Below are 14,633 nucleotides of genomic sequence, written 5' to 3' on the forward strand. Positions count from 1 at the left end.
GGATTTATAAAGAGAAGGTAGGGTTTAAAAAATGAGCATGATTGATGTATCATTATATTGAAATTTCTTTTAGTCTCCAGCATTACAGAGCAGCTAGAAGCAAAAACCTAAATTTGTGGAACTGTAACCCATACCAAACTCTGAAATCTGTTCTACAACTAACTGTTTTGTTGTGCTTTGAAATTTATTGCTTTTTTGTATATATGTTATTTTTTACAAAAAAGAAAAAATGTTTCTTCTAGCCTCCTGTGTTTTGGAGCAACTAGAAGGAAATACCTGAAATAGTGGAATGATAACCCATAACAAACTCTGAAATCTGTTCTGTAACTACTTGCTGAAGTGTACTCTGAAATCATTGCCTTTTCTTTCTTTTCTTTGTATATATGTTAGATTTAACAATAAAAAAAGCTTTTTTTTTTTTTAAAGCCAATCCATTTCTAGTATATTGGAATTCTGGCAGCAGTAGCAAAACAATGGCCTAAAAGCAATGACACATTAGTATCAATAAACACACAAAGTATCCAGACTTGGCCTTTAAGTATCATTTTCCATTTCGTGGAGCAATGGCCAATTCCGGGGCTGGGGCAAGAAAAGTATAAGCTAAGCCTAGAACATGTGGCTGTACCAACCAGTAAAGAAATGTACGGTGAGGGAATGGTGTGGACCTGTCAAGTTCACAGGACGCAGCCTGACGGGATTCCACTGGCCAAATAAAAATAATGATCGTAATATATTACTATCTGTTGACAAAAATAGGAAGTCCTAAGCCTGTACTGCTATAAAAAAAAGTAAATGAATCAATGCATAAATAGAGAAGGGAAAGTTCTTCCTTACAGTAGAATGCCAACTAATAAAAACAGAGGATATGATGAAAGATTATTACCATTTGGCAACCATGACATAGGTGACTGATTCAGACGAGAGTCGTCGATGGATGATAAGGTTTGTGGGTGGAAGTTAGATAAGGAACAGGATGTTGCAAAATCTCAAAATATGTTCCCAAGGTGCTAATATATCTTTAAAGAAAAAAATGGTAAATTTAATGAGAAGAAGCCTAGCTGACACCTACAGGACCAGAGGATCAAGGACACAGTATCATCCTTATAATATTCCTGCAAAAATGCATGACCAGAGTCTGGTCATGAGCAGACAGCAGAGGAGACATTCTGAGGCCCAGCTGCAGAATTGAGAGCCTGAACTCTAAAACCGAAGGATGTGAAACACAACGAAGGGCTGAGGAGGTATCCAGAATGAAGCCTGAAGGGATAGGATAGTACAATGCAGTCCTCTACAGGGTCCTGGGACAAAAAGGAAAGAGAGATATTTGGGGGGAAATTGGCAAGATGTACATGGAGTCTGGGGGTTGGATGGCAAAGCTGTACCAATACTGATTTCCTGATTGGACTGCATGCTGATGACACAGGAGAGCATCCTTGCTGCTGCGAAATACACACTGGAGGGTCGAGGGGTGATGAGATGTAGACACACACCCACACCTCGCCCTTTAGAAGTTCAGAAAAATGTAATGACATTGGTAATAGCCATCGCTATAGGTGCGCACAAGGGCGTGGAGAGGCTGAAAGAAAATGTGGTAAAATAGTACCCAGTGGGAAATGTGATAAAGGGGATGCAGGAGTTCCTCAAATTCTCCTGGCAACTTTTCTGCACATTTGAAATTACTTCAAAACAGATTTAAAAAAAAAAATAGTTTACTGGGGAGGGCACAAACCTGAGGATGGGGGCGGAAGGAGTAGATGGAACATTTATTTGGTTTGTACATGTGAAATTTGATTTTATATACAAACTTACATACATAGCTGTCTTGATTAGCAGCTGAGTGGGATGCTCAGCAGACAGTTGAAAACCTGAGTCTGAGCACAGGGGAAGGTACAGGATGAGGGTATGGCTGTGTGAGTGATTAACTCATAAAAGAGAGTTGAAACGATGAGAAATTATAACAAGAAAAATGTGATGGAGCAACACAGCACACCTCGGGCCTTAGGGATTGTAGCGGCCACTGTTTGTTCCCACTCCACTTCTATTCCCACCTCCTCTTTCCTGGGATCTGCATAACCTCTGGGCGTTTAGTTATGGGAGACCATAAGTTTTTAAATGAGCATCAGTCAGGCGGATTTCCTTGTGCATGCAGCTCCAGGTACCATCACTGAAACAGGAACCACTGACCTCTTGGGAGCCTGCTAAGGAAAAGCTCCCCGCCGAGACAAAGCGGGAAGGTCAGAGAGGTGCAAGGACAACCAGGAAGATGGGGGACAGCATCATGGAAGCCAAGGGACCCAGGTGTCGACTGTGTCAACATGGCAGAAAATTCCCACTGGGACCTATTTACTTGGACCTCCCTTTTCTGACCTAGGGACACAGTTGTAATGAACTTGACTCATTTCAAAAAGTATAACCCAAGCACAGAAATAGAGAGACAGTTTCAAAACAGATTTTTCCCCCTAATTGTAAAGTTATAAAAGATGAACATAACATAAATATATTTCTCACAAAGATGAGAAATCATATCAAGTTCAAAGTAGCAAACAGATGTTATGCATGAGTGTCAGGGATGATGCAAGTTCTTTACATGTATCAATCATTTGATCCTCATATTAGCCCCGTGAGGTGGGTAGTATTATTATCCCCATTCTTTGGTGAGAAAAATTAAAGAACTCACTCAAGGACACATAGCGAGCTAATGGTGCAGCTAGGAAAAGACTTTAGGTAATGTAACTCAGAAGCCTGAGCCATACTGCTTCAGATGAGGGTAAATATCTAAAATCCTCACATGGGTTGGATAGCCAATTAAAATCAACAATGTTACATTGTGTGTGAATAAACCTGTTTAAAAAAAATGCTGTTTTGAGAAATGTTTCTCAAAGTAACTCCATGGATGGCACACTTCATAGTATAATCAAACTTTAATTACTCCCCAGTCTTTACTGCTACCCCTTAAAGCAAGCCGTGTCAATTTCAAACTGCTGTGTACCCCAGAAAAGCCATGTTCTTTAATCCTGATTCAATATTGTGGGGTGGGATCTTTTTGATTATGTTTCCACAGACATGAGACCCACCTCACTGTGGGTGGAGCCTTTTGATTAGGTGGTTTCTGTGGAAAAGTGTCTCCATCCATTCAAGGTGAGGTTGTTTACTGGAGCCCTTAAAGAGAGAACCATTTTGGAAGAAGCTTAAAAAAAAAAAAAAGCCAACACAGAGAGAAACCTTTGGAGACAGAGAAAGCAAAAGCCCCCGGAGAAGCTGTTTTGAAATGAGAAGCCAGGAGAGAAAGGTAGCAGATGTCTGCCACTGGCCTTCCCAACTAACAGAGAGACCCCAAACGTCATTCATTGGCCCTCTCTTGAGTCAAGGTATCTTTCTCTGGATGCCTTAGTTGGGACATTTTTATGGCCTTTGAAATATAAACTTGTAGCTTAATAGATTCCCTTTACAAAAGCCAACCCATTTCTGGAATATCACATTCTGGCAGCCTTAACAAACTAACACACAAGCCTTTTGCCAAAAACACTTAATAGCGCAAACACAGCTGGAACTAACAAATAATAGTCTGCATCACTGTGATTCCAAAGCAAGATAACTGAAAAACTGAGAAACCACATCAAACGGGTCTGATAGCCTTCTCCAAAGACTCAATTCAGACTCCCTTCCTGGCAGCCCTACTGGATCCAGTGACAGCAAAAAGTGCCTGGTGAAGTATCTCTGTTGCCCCTCTGAGCGGTGGGGGGTGGGGGTGGGTTTCAAGGCTGGGGAGACGTGGGGTCCCCATAAGACCATGTAATCAATCACATACACAAAAATAAAGCCTTAACGCATGCGGGGGTGAAATGTATAAAATATACAAACAGACATGCCAAAACTGCAGAGTAAATGATAAAAATTCATTATTTAACACATTGAAGAAAGCACGTACAAGCCAAAAGGCTGTTATTTCTTCACAGGTGCAGACAAATACCCAGCTAATTAGTATTATCAGGCAGACAAAAATCCTCACCCAGAGTGTGCTGAGAAAATGGCTTCACGGCAATGCTTTTCTTGGACCAGCCTGATAAAATGGGAAGATCCCAGTGTTCAATCTGAAGACTATATATGAGCCCCATTTTGCTATGTTTTATCCATGAAATTTCTTTTAATGTTACTGGCAGATGTTTTACAGCACTCTTTACCAGTTTAAGAATACTTTCCCATGTTTATTTTCTTATTAACCTTCCCTTAATTCTTTTAAGACATTAATCCCATTTTGCTAGTAAAATGTCTGAGGCTTCCCAGCAGTCACACATTTTAAACAGAATAAAAATTCTACACTGTGACTGAACCGTCAGAGATCTTTTCCCTGAAACCACATGACTGTGGATAGTGACAGATCAGCAACCAGAGAACTTAATACTTGCTGACAACCAAACAGCAGGGAAAGGTGGAAAGAGGGCACTACGGGAGCCATACAGCCTTGGCTCTGAGCACGGCTTTTAAATGTGCATGTTTAAATTTGAAAGGTTCCATACCTCTCTGAGACTCAGTTTCTTGATCTGCAGAAATAAAAGGGGAGGAGGTGGTGGTAGTAATATCCAGTTTTCCAGGTTGTTGTGAAGATCAAAAATGAGATAAATAAAAGGTGCTGAGATACAGAGAGAACGCTTGTTACGATTTTGGATCATACATGGTAAGTATACTGAGGTCTAATGAGTCAGCCTTCCTGAATCACACTCCATGACTGATGATAAAGCTACGGAACCACAGCAGGCTAGAAGGTAAGATCTGTAGGGAGCTCTTCAAAGCCACAGTTAGAATGTTGTCCTCACGGGTCCAATCCCACCCCACGGCGGGGCATGTGTGCGGGGTCAGGGGTGGGGTGGTGAGCTGACGGAGCCTCCCTAAGTCAGAGGGACAGGGCAGCCTCAAGGGCCAGGGCTGCTGTGAGAAACAACAAATTGGGTGGACCCACAGAAACACAGAGGAGAGCCTTGCAAAGAGTTCCAAAGCTAATAATAAAAGATTCCTAAAATACATCAAAGACAGGAAGACAGCGTGAGATCAGTGCGACACTTGATGGTGCTGAGGCAAAGAGCAGAGTGGAGGCAGAGACCCAATATTACAGGTGCTATCATCTTTTTCCTTCAATCTGCACTACAGCAAGTATCAGTGATTCCAAATCCAAAATGTCTTTTGAAGCTGGTAGGTCAGAAATTTTAGATTCAATCATGATTACTGTTTACTTTTCCTCTAGCAAAATTCTCATATTCAGTAAGTCACCACGTCCTGTTGGTGTACCTTCAAAATCTCTCACATCTTTAAAAGTTATTTGACACCCATAAGACACAACCTAAAAAGACTTTGTAAACTGGTGTTGGGGACATTAGACAGAATGCCTTACTCTCCAAAAAAAAAAAAAAAACTATTTCAAACAAAAAAAGTTAGAAACTATACCAAATGCGATGCTTTGAAAATGACAACACGCTTTTAAACTTTTAAAAAAAAAAAAAACAGGCTAAGATGGCAAGAGCTGTGGCAGGCCAAAAGTGATAAGAATCCAATTTTTAAGGCAACCATAAACTGCCCCCAAAAATGTTCTCCAAGGTCCAGTAAGTCTCAAAGAAGTCAGTTGGCAAAGTCTTCAATGATGCTTCCAGCCACGCTGCCAAGTTCTCATCTGGTGATATGGAGATGACAGAGAATATGAGGAAAACTTGCTGGTTCTCTTCCCTTTTTCTTTGCCACACCATGATTATTTTATTAAATAGATTTGCATAGATGTCTCTAGCATCCAAAAGTATCACATACATAATTCTAAAACACAAATTCAAAGTCTGGATCTTGGAGAACAGAAGATTAATGAACTAAGAGGATATATACGGGCTGCTCATTTACTAGGTTCAGAGGTGTCCACCAGCCCTTTAAATCATCACTTCCAATGCTAATGTGTCCTGAGCTGTTGTGTTTTTCTGTTTGCACTGCCTGGAGTCCACCATCGTCCGCCCATTCTTTTGATTCCTTCACAGGCTCACTGAAAGTCACATATTAGTTTCCTCCTTGCCTTTCCGACTCAGGTCAGGTCCTTGCCACCTCGTTGATTTTTGAATTAAGAACTCAAATAGTTTAAACGCATCTCCTTATAACTTTATCAAAAGAAGATATTCAGGTGATGATAGCACATGACAGTGAGTATAATTAGCAACACTGAACTGTATGTGAGTGCAGTTGATAGGGGAAGTTAAGAGTCATATATTTCAACAGAAAAGCCAGAGGTTAAAACATAGGAATGTATAACTCAGTCAATCTTGTGGTAGGGCTATGACTGTGATTAACAGTATAAATATAAAAAATCTCCATGAACTAGAATTAAATAGTATGAAACTATTACAAGGAGTTAATAATAGAGTGGTATATGGGGAAAAAAACACACCTACTGCAAACTATGGATTATAGTTAACAAAACTATCTTTATATTCTGTCATCAACAGTAATAAATGCACTGCACCAATGCTAGGGATCAATGATGGGGGGGTATTAGGGAGTGTGGGATGTTGTGAGTGCTCTCTTATTTATTTTGCTTCCTGGAATAATGAAAATGTTCTAGAATCAGTTGTGGTGATAAACACACAACTATGTGATAATACCATGAGCCACTGATTGTATACTTTAGACGGGATTGTATGGGGTGTGAATGTATCTCAATAAAACTGTTTTTACGAAAAGGATAACTTTTTAAACAGATAAAATCATCCTTCAAGAGCTTTGCCAAATTCTGAAAAAATAAAATTAGTGTTTACTAAGCTTTTTTATGTTTATTAAAATTCAATTCCTTTCATGTAGCCCAATTTTATAATCCACTTACACTTTGATTTTACATGCCAAATATACATAATTTTATAATATACTAGGATCTCTTTGGTAAGTGTACACATGTAAAACTTCCTGGCTTGTGGGGTAAAAAGCAGGGATGGGCCATATGTCAAGCTGACCTGTTGGTTTCCTCACTGAATGAGGACTTCGGTGACAAATCCATGAATCAATACACAGCCACAATTTCCTCACAGGTTTCTAGGGATAACAAGTCATAAGAAAATGGCTCTGGCATGGCCATCACATGGTATGTAAATGTGTCTTCACTTCTTTGTAGGAAATCGAAATTAAGGCATTAATAAGGTAGAGTTCTTTGATGTCTGTCCTCCAAATGATAACAAGCACAATCATCAACCTCCCGGGTATGCAGAGAACACCATAAGCAATACATATGAAGTGTTCGGGTTAACAAAAGCACTTACCGTGTTGTGGGTTGAGACTTTCTTTAGGAGCTCCAAGTCAAGCTAACTCTAGCCTCAATGAATGTTCTGACCCCTTCTCATTTTATATGGCAGCTATTAACATCTCCATTAAAATGTGAGAAACTGAAACACAGAGAGGCATCACTTACCAGTAGGGCATGGAGTTTGAAGTCAGACAGGACTAATTTCAAATACAGGCTCTCCCATTTACTAGCATTGAGATCTTGGAATTGTCTTATCCACAGACTGCATAATTTCAAGCGTCTTACCTTCAAGTTCACTAATTCTTTCTTCTGCCAGCCCCAATATAGTGTAAAACCCCTCTAGGGAATTTTTAGTTTTTGTTATTGTGATCTTCAACTCTGTTTGGTGCTTCTTCATCATTTCCATCTCTCTACAGATATTCTCTTTGTGTTTTTCTAGTTCTTTATCCTCATTTTCCTTTAGTTGTCTGATTGTATTCAGGAACATTTTTAAAAAGTCTTTGTCTGGTATGGCCCAGGTCTGATCCTCCTTATAGATGATTTCCAATGCTTTAATCTTCTCCTCTGCCTGGGTCTTCACTTTCTGTTTGTCTGTATTATAATCTTTTGTTGAAACCTGGACATTTTGATTTTTTAAACATTGTAATTTAGACTGAGGCATCTATTTTTTAAAAACATTTTTATTGATAAAATTACATACAAACACGAACATTCTTAACATACAAACCTTCCATACATGGTATAAAATCAATGGCTCACAATATCATCACATGGTTATGAATTCATCACCACAATCACTTTTTAGAACATTTGTGTCACTCCAGAAAAAGAAATGGGGCATCTATTCTTTAAGCTGTATCCAGTTAAATGCTATGGTAGAGCTTTCTTTGAATGCCAGGAGCTAAAAGAAGAAGGAAGAGGAGGAAGAGGAGAAGAAAAAAGGAAACCCCTTTCCCAATCTTTTCAGACTAACCCGCGTGAGTGCTCTTCTGCAGGGCTTATCAATACAACGAATTTAGAAAAAGGCACAGACCACAGTGTAGGGGCCTCCTAGGTCCTTTCTATACATTGTTCTTGCCTTGAGCATTCACATTTGCCCTAAGAATTCTTCTGTTTATACAGTGCAATCTCCCCTCTTTCTTAGGATACAGTTTCTTCATGGTCTACAGTACTACACTGTAAGTGTACAGCCAACAATCCTTTGCCCAAGCAGCCGCTTGACAGTTATCACATAGTCTTCTGTAGAAGAGCTCAGTGAGTTGCCTTCTATACCCAGGGCAAGTTCTGGGACAGAAAGTTCCCCAGGCCACCACAGGCAGATTGGGCCAAGCATACATGCTCCCAGTATGTGCACAAGGGTTACTCTGCTGCCCCTGGATCCGTAGCCAGTAATACATGCAAGCACGGGCCAGCTCCCCATGAAGTCAGTGAGCGGATGGGGAAGGGGTCAGCCAGAGCATTACAAGATCTTACCACCATTAAGTAGACTTTTTCTAGATTGGGCCCTTGGCCTGTTACTGTAATCCTTTAACCATGTTTTTTTTTGAGCTTTGAGACAGATTTTTTGCCAGTTCTTGCTGGTTGTTCAAACCTTCTGCGGATAGATGGAACCATCTTGATCAGGGCAGCTCATCATCAATTTTTTATTTACTAGTTAAATGATATTAAAATTCCCAATATCATCATTTCCAGCTATGAGATGGTCTTCCCTCTTAGAAAAAGCCCTTAGAATAAGGAGCAGGCTTCTCTTACAACCTCCAAGAAAAGGGTTATGTTTATTTTGCAATCATAATGCGCTCTGACAGGTACCATTCCACTCAGCCTCTAGCAGATCAAACACTCAGTTTACAGAAAATCCAGTTGAAGGAACAGGTATAGTGAGACCATGTGCAAGCACGCGTACAAATCCAAACAGGAGGAGAGTCTACAGGAAAACTGGTCTGCTCTCCTCACAAAGTCAATGTCATAAAAAAGAAAGAAAGAAAACGGTGATAGTGGGACAATTATGGTAGGATAAAAAAGATAAGACATAACCAAATGCTACCTGTGTTTCCAGATTTGCATAAACAAGCAGGAAAGGACATATTTTCAACTAGAAAAAAATGCAAATATGAACTGCTTATTTTTAGACCATATTAAGCAATCATTATTTAGTTGTGATAATGTACTGTGGTTAAGCAAATGTTTTTATTTTTCAGAGATGCATATGGAAATATTTAGGGGTAAAACATAAAGTCAACATCTGCCTTGAAATGCTTTGGTGTTGTTTTATGCTTTGGAGCCATGTAAATGTTTTATGCAATTACAAAATAAAATTAAATTAAAAAATTTAAATCTCTAAAAACCAAAATGAAACAAATGAACCTAACAGTAGGTCAGGTTTACACTTTAATGACACAGAAAAGGGTTATTTTAAGTGACTTAAAAAAATTTTTTTTATTGCATAATATAACATACATACAAAGCTAAGAAAAAATAACAATAGTTTTCAAAGCACACTTCAACAAGCAGTGACAGGACAGATCCAAGAGTTTGTCACGGGCTATCATACCATCATCTCAGGTTTTTCCTTCTCGTTGCTCCAAAATATTGGAGGCCAGAAGGAATAAATATTTTTTTTATCATCACAATAGACATTTTTTTCTTTTTTGTGAACAATAACATACATACAAAAAAAGCAATAAATTTCAAAGCACATTGCAACAATTAGTTGTAGAACAGATTTCAGAGTCTGGTATGGGTTACAATTCCACAATTTTAGGGTTTTAGTTCTAGCTACCCTAAGTATTTTAAGTGACTTTTAAAACCATTATTTTGACTGCACATCAGTCAAAATTTACAAATTTTAAAATACATTCAGTATTGCTAGTAATAATCTTGCTGTTAGTATTCTAGAGCATTAATAACATTACTTGTCTTATCCCATTACATAATACACACACATATTTGTGTGTGTGTGTATATATATATTTATTAATATTTATATTTATTCACACAGTGTAAACCATGTAGCTGTGTTAGTGTCATAAGGAATCAAGATTTTCAGCATAAGAGAAATGTGATCCAAAGATAAAAATCAAAGAAATATAAAATTTCTGTAATCTTAAAAATGAACTGGCAATATCAATACTAACACATTTTATTTTTCGCTTAAATTCCTACTGTCTAGATTTTCCACTGAAAAGAATTAGAAGTCTGGTAGAAGACCACCCAGATCAGTGGTCTCTCAGTACCATTTCCTAGCAAATGAATTTTTTGGTGAGATGACCATTTTGAAGTTTTGGGCACGAAATACGTAAGGTGACATCCTTCATAACTGAGGGCAAGGAGGCTATCAAAGACTACTGATGGTACATCAAAAGGACACAGGAGCCAATTCAAGGCCAATCGTCGGCCAAAGATAGAACAATTTGAGCCTCAAAAAACAGAACAATGAGCAGTGTGCTTTGAAATTTACTGTTTTTTTGGATATATGTTATTTTTCACAATTTAAAAAAAAAGAATACTGACTGAAATGTAGTAAAACCAGTAGAGTATTTTAAATCGACTAGTTTTTAAAGACATTAAAGATAAAAAAAGGTATTACCTACAGATGTTACTAGGGCATTGTTCTGGTTTGCTAGCTGCCGGAATGTAACATACTAGAAACAGAATGCCATTTAAAAAGGGGAATTTAATAAGTTACAAGTTTACAGTTCTAAGGTCAAGATAATGTCCCAAATAAAACAAGCCTATAGAAATGTCCAATCTAAGGCATCCAGGGAAAGATACCTTGGTTCAAGAAGGTCGATGACATTCAGGGTTTCTCTCTCGGCTGGAAGGCACATGGCGGCATCTGCTAGCTTTCTCTCCAGGCCTCTTGCTTCATGAAGCTCCCCGGGAGGTGTTTTCCTTCTTCATCTCCAAAAGTCACTGGCTGGTAGACTCTCTGCTTTGTGGTTCTGCAGTATTCTCTGTTCTCTCAGAATCACATGGCTTTCTCTCTAGTTATTCTCAAGAGGAACTCTCTTTCTGTGGTTCTGCAGCATTCTGAAGCTTTCTCCAAAATACTTTTTTTATAGGATTTCAGAAAACTAATCAAGACCCACTTACAATGGATGAGACATGTCTCCATCTAATCAACTTTAATACCCACAGTTGATTGAGTCACACCTCTGTGGAGATAATCTAATCAAGCTTCCAATTTATAGTGCTGAATAGGGATTAGAAGTAACTGTAGCTCTCACAAAATTGTTTAGATTTAAAACATTCCTTTTTTTTTAGGGTACATAAGTCCTTTCAAACTGGCACAGGCATCAATTCATTGCTTTGCAAATTATAAAGTAAAGGCAACAAATGAAGCTTTTTATAAATTTTCCTGTATGGATTATATTTTAAGGTAACAAAACAGAAGAACTCTGACTAATGAATGCAGAAGGAATAACAGAAATGGAAAATACCATTTTTCAATCAATCATTAAATAATGACTGTGAAATGAGAATTTATAATGGATGGACCCACTGACAATCTGAACAGACATTAAGCACACAGTGTCACCCATGAAGCCTTTTTGCCAAAAAATTGAATCTGAATCTGATCAAGCTTCTAGGTTAAATTACCAATTTACAGGAAATATATGGGACAGCAGAACACTTAATGTCACAAGGATACAATTAACCAATCCCAGAGTGAAGAAAAATTCTGCACAGCAAACAACATTTTTCTTCAAGAAATAAATGCAAAAATTTGCAAATGCTAAGAATGTTAAAATTAAGAGATTTAAGAGACATAGCAACCAAGTGGGCTCCATGTGAATTTCAAATAAAAACAAGCCAACTGTAAAAAAACAATTTATAAGACAATCAGGGAAATGGAATAAATTACAACGTTAGAAGATATTGAAGGAATTATTATTTTTAAGGTGTGGTAAGAATTTATCTTTCAAAGATACATATTAAATTATTGACAAATGAAGAGACTTGCTGTCTAGGATTTGCTTTAAATAATTTAGTGGGAGCAGGACAAGAGGAAGAGATAAAACAGAACTGGCCACATATTGATAACTATACAAATTGGATGACAGATACATAGGGCCTTATTACATTATTCTTTCTAATTCTGCATATGTTTGTAAAACTCCATAACAAAGAAGTATAAAACAAAAAAATAAAATCTTGATTCTTGAAGAAGACTGAATAACTATATAGCTTTTACAATGTGACTGTATTATGAAACCTTGTCTCTAATGCTTTCTTTATCCAGGGTATGGACAGACAAGTAAAAAAATAATAATAAGGATAAAAATACGTAAATAATATGAGAAGACAAAGGGTAAAAATTGGGTAAACTGAAATACCATGGGTCAATGAGAGGGAGTAGTAAGGGGTAGGGGATGGAGTTCTTTTTATTTCTTTTTCTGGAGTGATGCAAATGTTCTAAAAATGATCATGGTGAAGAATACACAACTATGTGATGCTATTATGAGCCACTGATTGTATAATATGGCTGGACTGTATGTGTGTGGATATTTCTCAATAAAAATATTTTAAAAAAAAAGAAAAAGGAAGTAAGATTATATAAAAGTCCTAATTATATGAGTAATAAAGAATAACTCTTAAAAAATGTTGGCAGGCTCACACTTTCTCTGAAGATCCTATTTACAAATACGTTCTCATTCACAGAACTACGATTCAGACATGAACATGTCTTTGTGTGAGACCTGATTCATTCCATAAAAGAAGGGAAATAAAGCAAAGCATATTCGATTCTTCTCTGCAGAAATGAATCCAAAATACATTTTAAAGAGTTACATAAAACACCATAAGGTTGATTACACATGTTAGATATATAGATATTTTGATGTTCAGAAAATAAAAATAATAATCTGTTCTTAAAAAAATACTTGAGGTAATAAAATTTGATAAACAGGATAGATGAATGCACAAATGGCAAAATGTTAACAACTATTAAATTCTAAGGGTTGGATATATGAGTGTTCCTACTTTCTATATGATTGAAAATGTTCATAATAGTAAATGATATTTGTGAAGCACTTAAATTTGGTGATGACTCAGAGCTGGGTCAGACAAAAAAAAAAAATACCCATGGTATAAAAGATCTCCAATTCAAACTAAAACCAGAGTACAATCAAAGGGGAGGAGAAATGCTTTAACATTTTAGTTCAAGGTTGGATGGCAAATGTTTTCCTTGATAATGAGAGAAGGATCTGGCTGGCCTCATGTTCTGTGAAGCATGTCTGCCGTCTGAGACAGAGGCATAACAGAGGCCCCATGGAAGTCCAAAGCTTTTATGATATGGAGTTATAAAGAAACCGATAAAAAGCAGCCAATTAACTGGCCACTGACATTACTGACTGTTGCGAAAATGCTGCTTCCTGACAGAATTTGGTAAGTATGAATGTGGTCTCCAACCCACCATGCTACTAACAACAATCTTTCTCTTACCTGATGATGACACACTGGTTCTCCCTGTCAATGATCATGTTTCTGTACATATTGTCTGCGAGAGCATAGATATGTGGTGGGTTTTCATACTGTGCCTAGCAAAGAAAAGCAAAACATAACAGGACTGTGGTCAGATAAAGCAACAAACGACACTTCTTTTCTTGGCCTTAGCAATGAATACTTACCACTAGGTAGTTCGAATGCCTTATAATAGCACTTAAAAACTTGTATAAGAATTCATAAAATTGCCTAAGTCCTACCTGAGACTCAGAGTTAGAGCTCTGAAGCTACGAAAGTCAGCAGTACCCCATACAGGAACTGTTTAAAAAGCTGAAAAAGTGATGAGACATCTAGTAGAGACATGAATGAAGCTGATCTGGATACGGCTGAGGTATATCAGAAGACTGGGTAAAGAATGATATCATCCCCATTTTTAAACTTTAACCTCTGTATGAGACTAAAGGAAGAGATGTTTATTTGGTGCAAAATTTATATTTTGGGTAGTGCCTTTCCTAATTTAACTTGTATGGTCAGTTTAGTTGAACACCATAAGTATATGGAATCTTGAACAGGGCATGAGATTTTGTTGGTTTGTCCAGGTTAGTGTGATGTCTCGACAAATCCCAGAGTGATTTGGACAGCAAATGAAGTATTTGCAAATGGGGGGAAAGGAGAAAATATTCAACTTCCCCATTTGGAGAATTTCTGATATTCTCGAAACAGTGGGGACAATTAAACCAATAGGCCAAGCCCTCGATCGCTGGCTTCATTCCTATGAAACTTATTTCTGCAAAAGACAGGCTAAGCTTACTTAAAATGAGACCTAAGAGTTACCCCCAGAGAACCTCTTTTGTTGCTCACATGTGGCCTCCCTCTCTCTAAGCCGACATGGTAAGTGAACCCATTGTCCTCCTCCACTGTGTGGGAC

At 37.8% G+C, this 14,633-nt stretch overlaps 1 protein-coding gene across 3 annotated transcripts in view; it reads right to left on the bottom strand.

Annotated features, from left to right (window-relative positions):
- Positions 1–14,633, bottom strand: part of MYO1E (myosin IE) — a 247,820-nt gene that overhangs the window by 131,059 nt on the left and 102,128 nt on the right. For all 3 annotated transcript variants that reach the window (XM_077128062.1, XM_077128063.1, XM_077128064.1), the window contains one exon: positions 13,706–13,800. In XM_077128062.1, coding sequence (XP_076984177.1) covers positions 13,706–13,800 — 95 coding nt within the window. The remainder of the gene's footprint in view (positions 1–13,705; positions 13,801–14,633) is intronic.

The sequence above is a fragment of the Tamandua tetradactyla genome, chromosome 14 (genome assembly GCF_023851605.1).
Source record: "Tamandua tetradactyla isolate mTamTet1 chromosome 14, mTamTet1.pri, whole genome shotgun sequence".
Taxonomy (NCBI): domain Eukaryota; kingdom Metazoa; phylum Chordata; class Mammalia; order Pilosa; family Myrmecophagidae; genus Tamandua; species Tamandua tetradactyla.